The 18,791-nt window shown below is 34.0% G+C and overlaps 1 protein-coding gene across 2 annotated transcripts in view; it reads left to right on the forward strand.

Moving 5' to 3' along the window:
* PSMD14 (proteasome 26S subunit, non-ATPase 14) overlaps positions 1 to 18,791 on the forward strand; it is a 106,851-nt gene that overhangs the window by 74,132 nt on the left and 13,928 nt on the right. For both annotated transcript variants that reach the window (XM_017547849.2, XM_037745598.1), the window contains exons 8-10: positions 5,268 to 5,375; positions 10,826 to 10,900; positions 15,050 to 15,175. In XM_017547849.2, the coding sequence (XP_017403338.1) occupies positions 5,268 to 5,375; positions 10,826 to 10,900; positions 15,050 to 15,175 (309 nt within the window). The remainder of the gene's footprint in view (positions 1 to 5,267; positions 5,376 to 10,825; positions 10,901 to 15,049; positions 15,176 to 18,791) is intronic.

Genomic DNA, 18,791 nt, shown 5'->3' on the forward strand with positions numbered 1-18,791 from the left:
TTGAGGCCTCTTAGCTAGCAAGTAATAGACCCAGAATTCTAACTTCGGCAAGATTCTGACTCCAGAGTGCCTCAAGCATTTAAACCTCTACACCATACTGACTACGTACATATGTTGAAAAAAATTCTGTGAAACTTTATTTTTATTATAACTTAAGTAAATTCTTTTCCCAATGTTTCATGAATCTAAAAATGTTTAACTACCTTTTACCATACTAGTTTCTAAAGATCGATTTGTTTTCATTAAAGCGTATATGTTCAAAACTTGTGGATTTACTCTTTGAATTTTGATGCATGTCTTCACTTGTCAAAAAAAGTAAATTATGCAAGTTACACCCCATCCCCCTTTTCTCCCAATATACTGAAGTTGTACTACAGATCTCTAGCTACAGTAAGCAATTCTCCGAGGATGAAGAAAGAAAATGTACATACACATAGGAATTTCTTTTCCAGAGCTAAAATTGACATTTTATAAATAATTTCCATGTTGCAAACTTGAGACTAAGAAATCACAGCAATTCAGTGATATGCATTTGGCATGAGTCAGTTTTAGTTCTTAGTGCTTTTCATTGGAAATGGCATAAAAAGTAAGATTTCTCTGAATTTTTTATGCTGTGGGCTTACAAGAGACATAAGATGTTTTTCTCTTATAGATGTCTGGCAGTGCATGGCAGCAGAAGTAACGAAATGGTCACAAACCCAGCAGTACTTCCTAGGTCACGTGCGCTCTTAATTTTTAAAGAATCTAGAAACAACCTAAGCAGTTGATAACAGGTCATTTCTAGGTGATAAAGAGTATTTGATATGGGTTGAGTGTTGCCTTTCTTTACACAACTTTTGTTTTTATAGTCATTTAGAGATTTACTTTATAAAGGGTGGTTTTGTATGTTTTAAAATATGTAACTAGTAACTGAATTGTTACTTTTTCTCTTTTTAGTGTTTGACATTGATTTTGAAGTCTGAAATTTTTTTCAAGTTTAAAAAATTATTTCAGTTCATCATATATGCAAGCTACAGTTCATCATATATGACGAACTGAATATTATATATGATATATAGGTATACATATACAATATATATAGTGAGCTGACCTGAGATTATGGAAGATTTTGATTGTTTCATTTTTAAGCTCAATAAAATAAATACATTATAAATTCTTAAAATGTTAGTTCTACTCTGTGTAAATACCCATAGTCATTGACTGTAATATAAGTGCAACTGGACCAAAGGCAACTCCTGAAAAGAAAGAGAGAAATATTACAGCTTCTGCCAGAAGTGTATATGTATTTTTCTTTAAAACACCTTTGTATTAAACTGATTTGAAGAGCTTGCTTAAAAATAGCTTCCTTCGGGTATAAAAATTGGGAATTATAGATTGGTGCTTTAGAAATTTAGTCTAGTCTTTCAGTGACCTAGCAGTTGATATGAAAACACGAATTTTAAAATAAATAGCATATTGGATGAACTGTACCCTACTCATGAAAGAAGCCAAAAAATAATGGATTAAACTGAGTTTTAAGTCATAAACCAGATTCGTCATTAAAATGAAATGATAGATCCTTGACCCTTGGGCATGCTTGGAATAAATATGGAACTCAGGATTGTTTTTAAAACTATTTTGCTTTTATAATCTAAGACAGATGTACAAAAAACATGCAGTTTTTATTTTGTATTGGCAGCTTCCAAATATTTAGTATCTATTTCCAAGAGTTGCAATTAGTAAAGCAACCATGGTACTGAAATCTGCACATCCCACAAGCTAATTATATTTGCAAGGTCAGAGTGAATACATATTTTCAGAAAAATAAAGGGTTATATAAATATGTGTCTTCTACTTGGCTGTTATATCACAGTTTGTTGATCTGGAGTATAATGTGTACAATTCACAAATTTGTCTGATAACAGAAAGTGGTGTGTGATTGTGTTTATTTTACTAACCAGTATATTCACAGCAATCACTTCCAAATATCTCTCCAGTAAAGATGTGTTAATTACAAAACAGACAAGGTCTTCTATTATATTAAAGCTACTAACAAGAAGACAGCAGGAATCACACATGTAAATAGCATCATCAACCCCTATTTTAGTCCTCTGTTTTGATCTGTGAGTTGCGCATAGACCAAAGGTGCTATTAAAGACTGAGTGTATGAAATAGGCAGCATTATATGAACAAAATTTATTCAACAAGAAAACAGACCTTTAACATGAATTTAACAAGCCTGAGAAATTATAAACTATCATATGCTGCAGATTCATGCAGTGATAATAAACAAAAAAGGAAAGTAAGAGGTTTCCCTAAGCTAGCCAAACTGCTAATGGTTTTGTTATAAGCTGTCTACTGTTGCAGTGACCTCTGAAAAGTCTCAAGGCACTTGTACCAGAAAAAATTAAATGGTCAGGCTGGTGAATAAAGATTCAATGTGGTGTGTAAGCCTTCAGCATGGAAAGGAATTTTTAAAAGTCTAGCATCATATTCCTGAAAATATTCTTCATACTTTAGCTCAGAGGGTTTTGCTATTATATATTAAGGAAGTAGTTTTTGTGAAAAGTTTTTTGATTAAATTATTATTTGAGTTTATAAGATATAAACTGAACTAATTTAATATATATATACTTCAAAATGAACTGTTTAGAAAATTCAGAGAGCTCCAAAAAATAGATTATTTCCCCTACCCACCCATACCTTCATTAATTCTTGGGGGTTCTTTATTCAGTTTGTTATATCTAAGATTTCTGTTTTTAACCATAGAGTGACGATTTTGCTGTCATTCTATTGCATCATGCTGTAAATACACAAACATGGAGAAACGCTTTCAACTTATACACATCATTGAGTGCTCACTAGGGCTTATTTTTTTTAATCTTACTGTGGCATAATTAACACCTTCTTCACCCATTGCTCATTAGTGCACTGGACATTAATGAGTCTATTTTGATAGGTTGCTCTAAAGGAGAAATCCACTGATTTTCACAGTGTAAAAAGCAATTATAAAATTATACAAAAATTAAAATGTAGACTGTATCGCCATGTTTACATTTTATTGCATACTAAATCTAATTTTGGTCTGCAGGTTGTTGAACATGTTAGTTTCCTTAAGACAGTTACTATAGTGATGGCAGCAAATTCCTTTAATCTTAGTGTAAATAGTCATTTTCTATAGGCTATCACTGGTACTCAGGAATTGTCAATGAAAGCATGTCATTTTATTAAGTTCTTGAATTTTCCTCTTAATTTAAGAAAACTTAAAAATTTTCAGATCATGATATCTACTTAACTGGTATTTTCATTTCCTTTTAATGAAATTTCACACCTGTTTATAATATTTCAGATAAATAATACAGACTTCTACAAGTAAAATAGCTATCTGCCGTTTTAGTTTGAAAGCATTCAGTATAAACAAGTATATAGGAATTTCGTTGTGATACATAATGAAATTTTCATAGTTTTGTAGCAACTTTTTCTCCCCCTCACAAATGATTTTACTGAAATCTTGAAGTGGACCAAAATGATGCTTTGCTCTTAAATATTTACCATTAATAGTTATGGTGGCAATTCTTAATTTTGTATTTAAGTTATATGCCTATCTTTGAAAATCGTCACCTTCTTCCTCCTTTGCCAACATTTTAACTTTCTCTTATTTTATGTTCTTTAGTACAAGTGTGAGAACATTTTACTTCTATATTTTTTAACAATTGTTTGAAGTTATTTGTGATAACATCTGATTAAATTATGTCTGTTATTAGTACTTGTTTTTATTATTGCTTTTTGAAAAAAGAGAATATGTTTACAAAAATTTTAAGTATAAGCAATGTAGGCCATATATATTTATAAGTAAGTGTGAAAGTTAAGTATGGATTAAGGTTATTGTATAAAAAGAAAAAAGTTTTCACAAACTGTTAAATCATGCATGTTCTGGGGATGCTTCACTTTATTTTGAGACAAGAGGAATGAATCTTTGGGAAAATGTTAACTGTTTGAAATAAAAGCAAAATTCAGAGTTGATATTGTAGGCCGAATGAGTAGACAGAAGCTTAGATTGATTCACTTGTCACAATGTTTTAGTCTAGGTTTGTAATTTTTGTTACTGTCTTTGGATCCATCATAGCACACTTTTACAAATGGTGATTTTTCTTTCTTTTCTTTAAATCTTGTTCTTTAGTGAACAGCATGCAGTAATACTTATTACAAACAGAATTTTCAGACTTGATTAGATTTAGTTGGCTTAACTATTTTTAATCTCTTAGTATCCTCAAATAATAATTGTACAAATAAGAACAAATGTAGTTGACAAAGCTTTTAAAACATTGATAAATATTAATTATTCAGCACTTTTAAAGGCAAAATGTAGAAATACTCTATTACTTACTATATTATCTTGCTTTAAGATTGTTTTATGTGATAAATCTATTGAGTTAAATTCCCTTAAAGCAGAAATCTGTCTTAAAGTCACATGACTTTACATAAAACCTTACAATGTTGAAAAGCTTTAGCAAGTATGTGATTCTTGATAATCTCTTTATCTGTAAGAGCTAACAGATGTTATTGTATCATAGAAGAATTTGAAGTATTTCTGTACACACAAAAAGAAGATACCTTTTGTAATTTCTTTACTATGAATTAGGACCATATCATTCCATACCATGTTCTTGGCTTAAAGCATGGATGACCTTGGTTTTCTTATTGTGCCTTCTATGCTTGACAGTGGCTTGGACATTTAAGGCCGTCAGACAAGGTATAAAGTCGTTCATAGTCACAAGAAGTAAAAGGTATCTGACTAGAAGAGAATACGTGGGCAAGTGCCTTGCTGGCCGTAATTTTGTTGTCATTTCAAGTACTGTGGTGGTGTAATTGATGTGACAGGGCTGGGCTTTAGATGTGGTCCCTTAACTTGTGCTCACTTTCAGTTTTAGTTTCTCTGTCATTCATTTTGATTAGGTAAAATTCTGGTGACAAACATATGCACACCAGTGAAGGCTGTTTGGTGTAAGTTTAGTAATGACATATTTCAATAATAAAGATGCAAAGTTAATTTTTGTCTTTACTGCTTCATGAAAATTGCAATAATTGGTGTCAACTTATATTACAAGATAGAGGGTGGTGTGCTGATGGCACAGTCAGCAGGAGGTTCTTTTTTATTAATATTATAATTAAATGATTTTCTGGAAATAGTCCAGAAACAGATGCAAGTTGATCATGCCTTGTCCACTGTTGCTTGGCATTATCACTTGCTTTTAAAAAAGAATTGATTTGACACCTTGTTTTTACAGGTTGTTATTGATGCCTTCAGATTGATCAATGCTAATATGATGGTCTTAGGACATGAACCAAGACAAACAACTTCAAATCTGGGTCACTTAAACAAGCCATCTATCCAGGTATTGCCTATATTTGATAATGTGTTAAAACTCTGTTTTGTATTTTAAAAGCCTCTTACAGTCTTTTTAAGTTCTAATTCTTAGCATTTTAATGTGCTTACAATTAATTTTTCTTTTGTTTCAAAAAAGAATTGTGGAAATATTGCAGAAGTTAGATTTGCTCATATTTGAGTCAATTTTTAATGGGGGTCTTTAAGTTTTCCTATCATATTTGAGGACACCCTTTTTGGGAACATAGTAGATCCTTTATCTTAAAAGCCTTCTGGCTTTGCGTGGTTATTATAGAAAAGGACCAATAGGAGTTTCAGGTGAAGGGCACAAATACTATTATTGCTTGATTAGTAGATATTTTTCGTAGCAGAAAACAATGGAGAAGTTGCTATATATTTTAAGATATCCCTGGGTATAATTCTTAAATATACTTAAAATTGTCTTTTTTAAAAAACCCACCTTTAAAATAAATTCTATAAAAGACATCCATATGTTACTTGTGATGAGAGTTTATATCTTGTTTTTTTATTGTGATATTAATTACCATTATTGCAGTTATTGGTATTCAGACACTTAATAGCCTCTTGAGTGATTAATGTTTTCTTTGTATCATTCACATGCCACAGTGTTTTTATACAGATCTTTATTGTCTGCAAAAATTATTTTAAATGTGTTTTTAAATACACCACAGTCTGTGTCTATCTAGTTAATTACTTCTCTAAAGACTAATTAAAAGGACAGACATAACCATTGTTGGTTAAATAGAATACATAAAACAAAGACATTATAGTAGCTATTGCTGCTCCCCTTCTGAAACCTTGCTCTGTTCTGAGGTTGTCTTTGGGGAGTTGTGGCTTTGATGGTTAACCATGGTTAAGCCTTGGTTACACTTTGATAACTTTATACTTTTAAATGCTTAATTTTGTGGCAGTCACTCATCTGAAATCTTCATCAGAGTGAAGTGTTTTGTTTTAAAGAATTGAGGTGTGTTGATTTGAAAAAAAAATTTACAAGTCAAGTAAAACTGTAAAGTATAATGAGTATGAAATAAGCTACCAGTGATTTTGATTGGGTACAGACAAGCCTGTACTTGCATGTTCCAAGAGAATATATTATTGGACCTGTTTAGCCTGTGATAATGACCTTTCTTATAAACTCCCGTAGCATCATACTGCTTCATTATTTTTTGCAAAAGGTTAAGTAGCATCTCACAAGCCAAGATCATTGTGATTACTACATGGTATGTTTCTGCCAGAAGTTTTTACTAATTGCAAGTCACCCACCACCTGTTGCAAATTTCTTTTTTAAAATTAAAGTACTGCTTTTTAACCTTAAAAATCGACTGTAATCAATATTAAAAACCTGTTTTTTTCTATACCAGTCTAGTTTGTATTTTTTAATCCTACCTTATAGTCTGTAATTTATGGTCTACCTTATAAAGCAGATTCTAAACCTGTGTTAAACAACCTGTGTATATAACAACTACGGCATCATTAGTTTTCCTTTCATTTTAGTTTGTGTTGCCTTCCAGTTAGAATCTGTAAATATATTTATTTCACAGTTTATATAGCGCCCATCAGAATGACATCTATCTGGATGTTCTACAGTTTTAAGACAATTTCAATACTAAAACACACAAATGAGACCAATCCAACAAGTAACAGAACAAACCCATTACCTTAATACACTTTCTTATTTTTCTAAGACAAGCTAGAAAGCAACCCAGGAGAGCCTGAAGGGAATGGTAATATCTGGAATGGAATTTTACTTAATGTTAACAGAATCTTTAACTCTGGGATCAGAAGCCTTTTAGAAATGCCATGCATTTTATTTTGAAGGGGAGGTTAGCTGGTCTTAAGATGGGCCTTGCTCCTAAATATCTTTCAAGTGGTAGGGATAAAAGTCTGGTAACAGTCATCAGCATACATACTGGTGGTCACTAATGCTTTTCTAATAGATTTTTTATTTTTCCTATTATACTTAAAGTAGTAGGGAATAATTAATTATTTACTTTAGACTGCTATTTAATAATTTTGGGAAAGTTCAAATATGTTAAGTAAGAAAAATTATAAAATAGAATATGTCAGTTCTCCATTCTGCAAGCATATATTTTATAGATGGTGCCTGTATATTTATACCAGGATATTTTCATTGGTTACCTTTGGATGGTAGAATTATGGAATTTTTTTGTTTTTCCTTGCCCATGTTTTTAAAACTGTTTACAGTGAAACATATATTGCTTTTAGAAAATGTTATTTTTAAAGTACTAATGACAATGTTGAAATAAGCTAAGAGAAAAAGGTTATTTTCACTTTCATGTTTTATATAATAGAAACCCCTAACAATCCTGATAGGAGAAAGTATAATGCCTATACTATAGGCTTTTATATTAATATATGGTAATTTATATTATTTTGCATTTGAAACATTTGGCTATTACTGTCAAATCTTTAGAATTTAGAGTTAAGCATTTATTTTAGTAACTAAACTTTTAAAACTATTCCATTAAAAACTGTTCAGTGACATTTTGGATTCTTAAGTATCACAGTAAATTTGAAGATTGGCAGTTATCCTCATGGAAATTTAGTAAATATTGATGCATAGATGCATGTGCTAGGGCTGTGAACCTCTCAGTATAGTCTTCAGTACTGTTGCATTGTTTAATAGAGTTAAGCTATTTGGAAAACATTGTTTTCAGTAATTATTGAACATATAAATTGTAAAACAATTGCACTAGAAAGGAGCCATTGTAGTCATTTTCTACATGAGGAACCTAAGACCCATAAAGTTGAGTTGCCTAGGTTATCCAGTGAAGTAATGTAGGAACTAGTACTCATGACCAGATCGCTTCATTATTTTATATTATTATTGGAAATCTAATTAATTTTGCCATAGATAGTATATATATATACATTTTTAAAAAATGTTTAAGCACAAAGTCATTTAGCAAAAACTCTCCCTTCCTCTTTTGCCTTGTGCAACTCAGTTCTCCGCTATGGAGGGAACCACAAAACATTTTGTTTCTTTTCAGTTATTCTATTTATACATAGAAAGCTTCATTTTAGGGTGTGATTTAAAGGATATCAGATGCCACTGTATTGTTTTCAGTTTATCAATATAAAATAAGGCAAACAAATTTGTCTTTAGATCTAAGCATACTTTTTCAAGGAACATGAAACTTTGAAACTTTAAAAACTTATCAGGAACCTATGAATAGCTTATGTATAATTCATAAGTTGTGTGTTTTATAATGCACCTGCTTTTCCACAGCAGTGAGTGTATAGAGGTAAAAATCATAAGCTTTTATGAGCTTTTATCAGTTGGCCATGTGTAGTTCTACATGAACCCAAAAAGTACATGGCTGGTTGACTTATGATTTGGGATGAAGGCACTGGGGGCATACAGCAGGTAAATGAAATTGAAAGATTACTTGAGGATGCCATTTGATTTAAACTTACCTTTGTTTTATTATGGTTATACCTGCTGGTCTTTAATGCTGTCTGTGTTAGTTGTACTACTTTTATCTAAATAATATAATTAAAAATCAAGTAGATAGTGCCTTCAGATACCAGTTGTATATTTCATTAGTACAGTTAATCTAAAAAATGTAGGGCCTAGTATCTGTGGGCCCATTAGCTGGCTTCTGTATGTATTGGCTACAGCAGTTACTAGCTTTATGATCACCGTATAGAGTTGTGCAGTTAGTGAGTGCATTGCAGAAATGTGCTTGGTTGAGGGAGCTTCCAACTCAAGCTCCACTCTCTACAGCCAGACTATGTCTGCTTAGAAGACTGAGCACCTTTTTTTAATTCTCTACCAGGATGATTCACCTCCTAATGTGCATAAATATGAGCATAGATTAAAGGAAGCCCTGATCACTTCAGCTTTTTGATCTGTACAATATAGCATTTTTATGCACTGAAATTTGATTCATTGCTCCTGGTGATTATTGAAATGAATAAGGATTTAATATATACTCTTGGTACTTTACAATCAGTCACCGCTTTCTATGGAATTTCATAGCTCACTTTTATAACAGACATTGGTAAAGTAAGAATCTGTTAAAGTACTTACCTAAAATATTTCAATACTCAGTGGAGTGATTTTTGCTAGTGAAGCTTAAAAATTAACATAATGCTTTGTTTTCATCCTGATCCTTAAAGTACGTATACTTAATCCAAGAATTTCCTGACATGTATTGTAGCATAGTATGTTAGAAAGAACATAGGCTATGGAATCAGAATGACCTAGGTTCAGATCCCCATCTCAGCCTTATACTAGCTGTAAACTTGGACAAATTAATATTTGTGTCGTATTTTCTTTCTTTTTTTTGTCTTTTTTGTAGAGATGGGGTCTTGCTATGTTGTCCAGGCTGGTCTTGAACTCTTGGGCTTAAGTGATCCTCCTGCCTCAGCCTCCCAGAGTGCTGGGATTACAGGCTTGAGCCACTGGGCCTAGCCCTGCATTTTATTTTCATCTGTCAAAATACAAATTGAATTGGCCTACCTCACAGTATTGTGAAGATTAGAAGATGTAATGTGTAAAGCAGATACTAGGTGCTCATTAAATGTTCTCTTTAATGACCCCTTCTTCCGCTTTGTCTTTAGATTCCTGAGAGTTAACCCTAAAGATCTTTTTGTTTTTATACTTATTAAAAATATCCCTAAGATGTATTTCTGTACTTTCATGTTTTTCTAGGCTGCCAGAGGGTCCTTTAGGTCCACCAGAGTACTGCTGAACTTCATTTGAACACCTGATATTGTTATTAGAGTTAGATATGGGGGCAGTTGTGAATTGATTTCAGGATATCCAGGATTGTTGTTTCTTAATAAAGCTATGCCATTAGCTTAAGATTTTATTATGATTGGCCTATTCATCTCAAAGATAGAGTAAGGTGAAAAAAATTCTGGTTAGTGAGATTGCATGACACTGGATAAGAGCATGAGCTAGACAGACCCAGTAAAGACCAAAATCCACATTGTTTTGGAGACATTCATAACATAATTATTTGAATCAAGCAAAACTGAATTAAGAAAAGGGGAACTCCAGATTAATGTGGCTAAAGAAACAGTTGTGTTATTATGACCTTTTAGGATTTTCATTTGAAATACCAATGAGCCCCCTAGATATCATAAAATTAGATTTAATAAATTATGGATGATATATAAACTTAGCTTATGATAAGATCAAACCTTATCTCTGACTGACCAAGGCTACTGAAATTTGTGCTCCTCCATATCATGCTTTGAAGAATGTATAACCCATTTCTTTGAACCTTAGTTTAAAATCTGTAGCTGAGAAAAATACTTTCATTTCATCTGGATTTACTTAAATTAAAATGCCTTTAATAGAGGATGGTAAAGGTATTGTGTACAGAATATGTCAGTAGTTTCAAACATTTTTATTTTCTTTGATGAAAAATATTAATTTGTCCTTTTTAAAATCATTTATCTATGTAGGCATTAATTCATGGACTAAACAGACATTATTACTCCATTACTATTAACTATCGGAAAAATGAACTGGAACAGAAGGTAAGTTTAAATTTTTATTTTATATGAGGAAAAAATATTTTTCAAACCATTTAAACTATTACCTGGTTTGTGATTTAAATTAGAATTTTTGACCTCTTTCAATGTTTCCAAATACTGTTCCACTATTGATGAATTGCAGCATATTTTACCTTATTGGTAGGTGCTGAAGTGGGAGAGGAAGTAGGAAATAAATCAAACATTCCACTTTGGTTTTATGAAAATCATAAAAATACTTCTTTTAGTTCTGTGATTTTTCTGATTGATGTATCTTCTCCAATAAAAAGGCCTTTGTCATTAAATTAGTAAATATATTGCTCTGTGAATTTGAGAGGAATAACTTAAATTGCAGTTGTGTAGTGCTGTTTGTTTGTTTGAAGAGATAGGGTCTTGCTCTGTCTCCCGGACTAGAGTGCAATGGTGTGATCATGGTGCACTGCAGCCTCAAACTTTTAGGCTCAGGGGATCCTCACTCTTCAGCCTGTGGAGTAGCTGGGACTATAGGCATGCACCACCACACCTGGCTATTTTTTGGGTGGTGGGTGGGAGGTAGAAACAGAGACTTGTTTTCTTGCTTAGGTTGGTCGTGAACTCCTGTGCTCAAGTGATCCTCTCATTTCAGCCTCCTAAATCGCTGGGATTATTAGCATGAGCCAACCATTTCACCCAGCCTAGTGGTTTTAGAAAACATACCATGTTTACCCTAAGAAAACTAAACGTGAGTCAAAGGGAAGCACTTATGGGATTTTCCGATAATTTGAACTAGATCCTACCGTCTTTTATACCAGTTTTCAAGTTTGATTACTTTTTAACATTACCTAACATTTTGATGAATTAGCATTCTCGTTTGTTTCTACTATTTTAGGATTATTTCCAGTACAGTTTTTCTCTCAACTAATGCCAAGTATTTAACTTTGCCTGTTGTTTTTTGATATTTCAATCTGACCCACTTTCTCCCTCTTTACTACTACAATTAGTCATCCACCTAATTAGTTTCTTGTATTTCTCTCTGGGAAACAGTTAAAAGCATTTTTTTTTCAAAGAACACTGAGTTTACTATTGATTGATATCCAGTTACGTTTCAGTTATTGAGTCCACTCTTAAGTCTGAAAGTGATAAGTAATCAGTAGCAAATAAGATCATTCTATCTAGCCAAAACTGTTTCTCACCAAGGTGCATTAGAAGGAGATCCTGGTGCATGGCAACTGGCGGATGGAGTGAGGCGGGCTCTCCACATGTACCCCCTCTTTCAACTAATCTATACACTTGGAAGGAGGATGTGCAATATAAGATTTTTTTTTGAAGTAAGAATTCTAATTTTTTTTCTTAAGTTTGATAAACTGTGTTTTAAAAGGTCAGATCCACTCATAAACTCATCTGAAGGGCCCAGTGCTTCAGCATGTGATAAGTGAGGGGGTGGGGGACCATTTACCCCTTGGCCTGAGGGGATCCTATAAATCTCTCTTCCAATTGCCTGCCTGTGTCCCACAGTTTACTTCTGCTGTGATAGATTTAGTTGACTGCTCTAAGTATATTTTTAACGCTTATTTTTAATTTTACATGGAATGAGTACAGACTATGAAAAATGGCACCACTCAGGTACAAACAGAAAATTCATTCAGAATATAAATGTATTATCAGACTGATATTGGACACCCATCTATTTGGAAATGTCTGGCTAATTACATCAATTTTTTTCTTTCTCTTTTTTTGGGGAGTATCTCATAAACTTAGCCATTTTCCTTGGCATAAAAAGCAAATATATAAGCACTTACATAAATTAATTAATGTTATGTTTATGTTCTTAATAGCTCAGTTTAGCTGTTAAACTGCCTTCTTGATAACAAAAGCTCTGCCTTTACTCTTACCCGGACAACTTGTATACTTAACCCCAGGCCTTACCTGAGAGTCCCAAGGGTATCCTTGTCCAGGTATGGTAGGAATATCCTGCTGCTCCTTGGGAACTGTCTTTGTTTGCTTTTGAAATGGTAGGAAAATGCAGTTCTCAACACTTAATTATAGATAGCTGTATAGCATAGGTAGTTGTAGCAGCACCCACATTTCCCAAAGATGTATTTTCTAGAACAGTATCAGTGGAGAAGCTAGGAAGCAATCAAAGAAACTGAAATCATCTGTGGAGGGTTTTCCTAATTTTTCTTGGCATAGTGTTCTTGCCCCTGGAGCCATAGTAAGGAAATGGGAGAAGAATTAGTGACCTTGGAGCCAAAGGGAGGGAATGGAGGAATTTTGTATCTTGAAAAGCCTTATAGGTGATTTTGACAGGCGGCTTATTTTCCACTATAACATAAAATTTGTACCACAAATAGCTGTAAATTTCTAAGCAAGTAGGGTCATTTTTCTTTTCTTCCTTTTTTTTTGGGGGGGGAGACGGAGTCTTGCTCTGTCACCCAGGCTGGAGTGCAGTGGCGTGATCTCGGCTCACTGCAACCTCTGCCTCCTGGTTTCAAGCAATTCTTCTGCCTCAGCCTCCTGAGTAGCTGGGACTACAGGTGTGTGTCACCATGCCCAGCTAATTTTTGTATTTTTAGTAGAGATGGGGTTTCACCATGTTGGCCAGGATGGTCTTGATCCCTTGACCATGGTCTTGATCTGCCTGCCTCAGCCTCCCAAAGTGTTGGGAATATAGGCATGAGCCACCTTGCCCAGCAAATAGGGTCATTTTTCTAAACTAAACCAGCATATACTTCCAAGTACTTGTCAGATTCTCATGGCTCAGGGATCTCATTTAAAGTATAATGGTTCTATTGACAAAATAACAGTCATTTTGTAGCCATCATTTTTTTTTTTAACTTTTTGCAATTTTGTGACTCATTCAAAGGGAAAAACTTCTTCCTTAATCATAGTCCTTAATTGAACAAAATTTCTAGGGTAGGACTTTAAGAAAAACTGTCTTAAAATATAAACTTGAAACCTTAGGGAACATCTAAGAATACTTAGAATTGTAAGTCCAATTTGAGAAACATTGAACTAAGGTGCTTTAGTTTCATGATCACTAATATAGGGTCCAACCCTAATTTGCTGATGTGATTGCACACTAGATAATTTTTCTTGTTTTTGGAGTCTCACTCTGTCACCCAGGCTGGAGTGTAGTGGCACAATCTCACCGCAACCCCTGTCTCCCAGGTCCAAGTGATTCTTCTGCCTCAGCCTCCCAAATAGCTGAGATTATAGGCGTGTGCCACCATGCCCAGCTGATTTCTGTGTTTTTAGTAGAGATGGGCTTTCACCATGTTGACCAAGCTGGTCTCGAATTCCTGACCTCAAGTGATTCTCCTGCCTCGACCTCCCAAACTGCTGGGATTATCGGCATGAGCCTGCCTGGCCTAGATAAATATTTTTTTCTCAGCTTCATGGCTTTTCATTCTAACAATAAAGAAGTTTTAAGTTTTTAATTATGGATGGAATATCAGAATTTGAAGGAAACTTTGAGATTACCTAATACAAACCCCGTACTTCACAGATCTTTAAACTGAGGCTCAGAAAAATTGACACAAGTGCATTTAGTACATGGGGCATTTATCTCCTTATCTTGGCATTTGCAATCGAGGCTATATGTACTTTGTATAAAATTAATATGGGTTTCATTCATTCATTCATCAGATATTTATTGAGTGTGTGCTATTATTAGATATTGTTCTAGAATCTAGATCTTGGTGATCTTGAAATGAATAGGGCAAAGTCCCTGCCTTTTTAATTTCCCTTTAGTGGGAGAGAAATGCAATAAACAAGTAAACAAAAATTTCAGGTCTTTATAATATAAGTGTTATACGAGTAATACAGCAGGTTAAGGGAAGAAAGATTTTTGTTTAAGGTAATGTGGTTTGACTATTTTAGGTGGTGGTGTTAGGGAAGGCATCTATCTGTAAGGAAGAGAGGAAGGTAAGTTATGCAAAGATGAGAATAGCCTTCTAGGTAGAAGAACAGCAAATGCAAAGCCCTTGGTGTTTGAGTACTCCTTTAGTTATATTAATATAAATATAGGCGCATTGTAGTTGGAGTTTATTTGAATTAATAAAGTTAAATTTAAACTCATTAAGTCAGAATGGTTTTTGTTTTTAAATTTTTTTCCTCTAGACAATGAAGGGGACGTCCTCAAAGCAGAAAAAGAATTAATTTTTCTTTATTTTTTAGATGTTGCTAAATTTGCATAAGAAGAGTTGGATGGAAGGTTTGACACTTCAGGACTACAGTGAACATTGTAAACATAATGAATCAGTGGTAAAAGAGATGTTGGAATTAGCCAAGAATTACAATAAGGTAAAAGTTACTTCTGCCATTTGTTCTTTATAATCTTGGGAATACATATAATTATATACCAAGCATTGTGTACATAATTAAAAAATAGGGACACCTTGGCTGGGCGCGGTGGCTCACGCCTATAATCCCAGTACTTTGGGAGGCTGAGACGGGTGGATCAAGGGGTCAAGAGATTGAGACCATCCTGGTCAACATGGTGAAACTCTGTCTCTACTAAAAATACAAAAATTAGCTGGGCATGGTGGCGCATGCCTGTAGTCTCAGCAACTCGGGAGGCTGAGGCAGGAGAATTGCTTGAACCCAGGAGATGGAGGTTGCGGTGAGCTGAGATCGTGCCATTACACTCCAGCCTGGGTAACAAGAGCGAAACTCTGTCTCAAAAAAAAAACATAGAGACACCTGTTTTGTAAATAAGATAGTAAATATTTGCTTTGCAGTTCATCTGGTCTGCAACTACTCACCCTTGCCTTTGTTGGGCAAAGGCAACCATATATAATATGTAAAGGAATGAATGTGTTTGCCTTGGATTAAAACAAGCAGCTAGCCAGATTTGTCCCACGGGCTATAGTTTGCCAACTCCTGTGTAGACCATGCAATACGGTTGTACATTTGAAATCTTCATTATTTAGGGTGTTTTTTTCTTGAAAGGGACAGGGGGTAAGGAGATATAGATAACAATTATCAGCACTTGCTGCTTGCTGTGTATAATTTATTTTATGAATGTTTCTATTTTTCATTAAATAATTATTTATTGAAAACCTAATGTGCCAGGCATATCACACATGTATACATATAGATTGCAACTCATTAATGTGTTGAAAACCTACAATTTGAAAAAACACATTTACACATTATGCAGTATTATATTAACAAATATTTATTGAACATCTCTTGTACGAGTTATAGTAGAAAACAGATCCTTGCTTTATGTATAGGAAAACAGGAACAGTTAGATAACCTTATAAATAACCAGGGCATTAGTTAAAAATCAATCTATACCATAATACTTTCATATTCAGATTATGCACAGACCAGCTACATCATTATCACCTAGGATCTTGTTAGAAATGCAGACTTTCAGACCTACTGATTCAAAGTCTACACTTTAACAAGATCTCCAGGAGATCTGAATACTCTTGAAGTTAGACATTAGAGAAACACTACCATAGAGACCATAGGAAGCCCTGTAGGAGTTCAGAGGCTCCAACTTTCAAGCTGGTCAAGACCCAGGTTGCTGTCTTACAGGAAAACAACATTCGAACTAGGCCTTAAAGCATCAGTAAGATTTGAACATAAAAAGAAATGTTACCCTAGGCAAAAAAAAACCATCACAGGCAAGGGCTAGGAGATAGAAAAGGCACAGAACAGATTCCGAAGTCCTACATCCAAAGGAAATGAAATCAGTATGTCGAAGAGATGTATGTATTCCCATGTTCATTGGAGCATTATTCATAGCATCCAAGATATGGAATCAACCTAAGTGTCAACAGACAAACACAATGTGGTGTATAGATATATATACGATGGAATACTAGTCAGCCATTAAAAAAAGGAAATTCTGTCATTTATGACAACATGGATGAACTTGGAGGACATTATGTTAAGTGAAATAAGCCAGGCATTAAAAAGCAAGTACCACATCATCTCACTTATATGGAATCTAAACAAGTTGAACTCATAGAAGTAGGGAGTAGAATTGTGGTTACCAGGGATGTGAGGTTTGGGTGGAGCTGGGTGGGTTGGGAGGTGTTGGGGAGAAAAAAACGACACAGGACATGTTTAGGAAACAATATGCTTAGCTAGCATGCATAGTACATGAGGGTGAATAGTGGGGAATTAAGTTTTTGAAATCAAATAATAGCACTTGAGATATCAGGATAAGAGGTTTTTTTTTTTCTTTTTTTTTTTGAGATGGAATCTCACTCTGTCACCCAGACTGGAGTGCAGTGGTGGTGTGATCTCAGCTCACTGCATCATCTGTCTCCTGGGTTCAAGAGATTTTGCTGCCTCAGCCTCCTGAGTAGGTGGGATTACAGGCGCCTGCTGCAATGCCCAGCTGATTTTTATATCTTTTAGTAGACATGGGGTTTCACCATGTTGGCCGTGGCTGGTCTCAAACTCCTGCCCTCAGGTGATCCACCCGCCTTGGCCTCCCAAAGTGCTGAGATTACAGGAGTGAGCCACCATGACTGGCCTAAGGTTATTTTTGATCAGAGGCACGATATGTCTAGAACCTGACTTAAGAAACAGAATTTCACTACAGTATAGAAGAAGGAATGCTGTAAGAGAAGATTTGAAATGGAGATTGTGTTTAAGAGGAGCTTGCTACTACCCAAACAAAAATTACAAAGAATCTGTATTATCATGTTAGCAGTTGAAATGGGGTATCAGTAGGCAAATAAATAAAGCATGGCACTGGTTGGATAGATGAATTGAAAGAAGGAGGAGGAATCAAAGAGGAATTCTAAGTTTCCTGCCTGGGTGACTAGTAGTATGGTGGTACCATTAGCATTTTCAATGTAGGTGTAAGTAGAAGGATTATTGAGGAAGGAGGTAAAGAGTTTATTTTAAAAGATACAATTAGAAATGTGGGACTAGGAATTAATGGTAAGGGCTAGAGCTCAAGATTTTAGGATCATAGTTAAGATTGTTGTTGGTTAGTATACCAAAACTTAGTATTTCTGTTTTAAAAAAAAAATACATCTTAAATAACTTTTATCCAAGAGACAATGTATAAAATATACCACGTGTAGCAACAAGTCTTTTGAGAGAACTAAGCTTTAAAATAAAGTTGATGGGCCCATACAAATGAAGTCCCAGCCGGATTAGGTTTGGCTTTGAAAACTATGCCCTGATTAGAGTGTTTCAACTGGAAATCCTCGTTAGTGCTAGATTGTAGGGAAAATATTTCTTATCTTTCTAGTATATGTTTTCATGATGTGGATATTAGATAAAGAGAAATCCCTTACCATATTTTAAATAGTTAACCTTTTATAAGTACAAAAGTTATGACTGAAGTTATTATTCAGCAGACTGTAGGAATGGTTTTCATTTCTCTGTAACATTACACGTTTAAGTAAATTTGTATTGGTATCACTGCCAGGAAATAACCTATTTATGGTTACTGCTGCCCATCTACAGAAGTTTTTCCTATTTTACAGTTTTAAAAAATCTCTGTAGTACTCAAAAACTTGTAAGGTTTGGTTATAAAATGAAAACAATGTGTAAGCTGTGATATGAAAGAGTCCAAATTTGGGAATGTAATTCCCTCTGTGATTGAAAGAAATACGGTGGGTTTTTTTAGTAACACTTAAAATATAAAAAGAAAGGCCCATGCTACCAATTCTTCATAGTATTCTTTTTAATTGGTTGGTGTTTTAAGCTAAGGTAATTACTGTTGGATGCCAGTTAGGTCCTAAAGTAAAAGAAGGTTAGAAAATAATTAAATTCTTATGTCCCAAGTTTTCAGTTTCAAGTCTGAATTTCACAGAAATTCTGCTTGATTATTATTAGTCATTTGTTTTTTTCTAATTACTGAACCATAACACCCACAGTTCTGTTATTCCAAGTCTCCTAATTTATTCATGCCAAGATGCATCTGCTTTTTTTAAAAAAA

Source organism: Cebus imitator, unplaced genomic scaffold (assembly GCF_001604975.1).
Source record: "Cebus imitator isolate Cc_AM_T3 unplaced genomic scaffold, Cebus_imitator-1.0 Scaffold10, whole genome shotgun sequence".
Lineage (NCBI taxonomy): Eukaryota > Metazoa > Chordata > Mammalia > Primates > Cebidae > Cebus > Cebus imitator.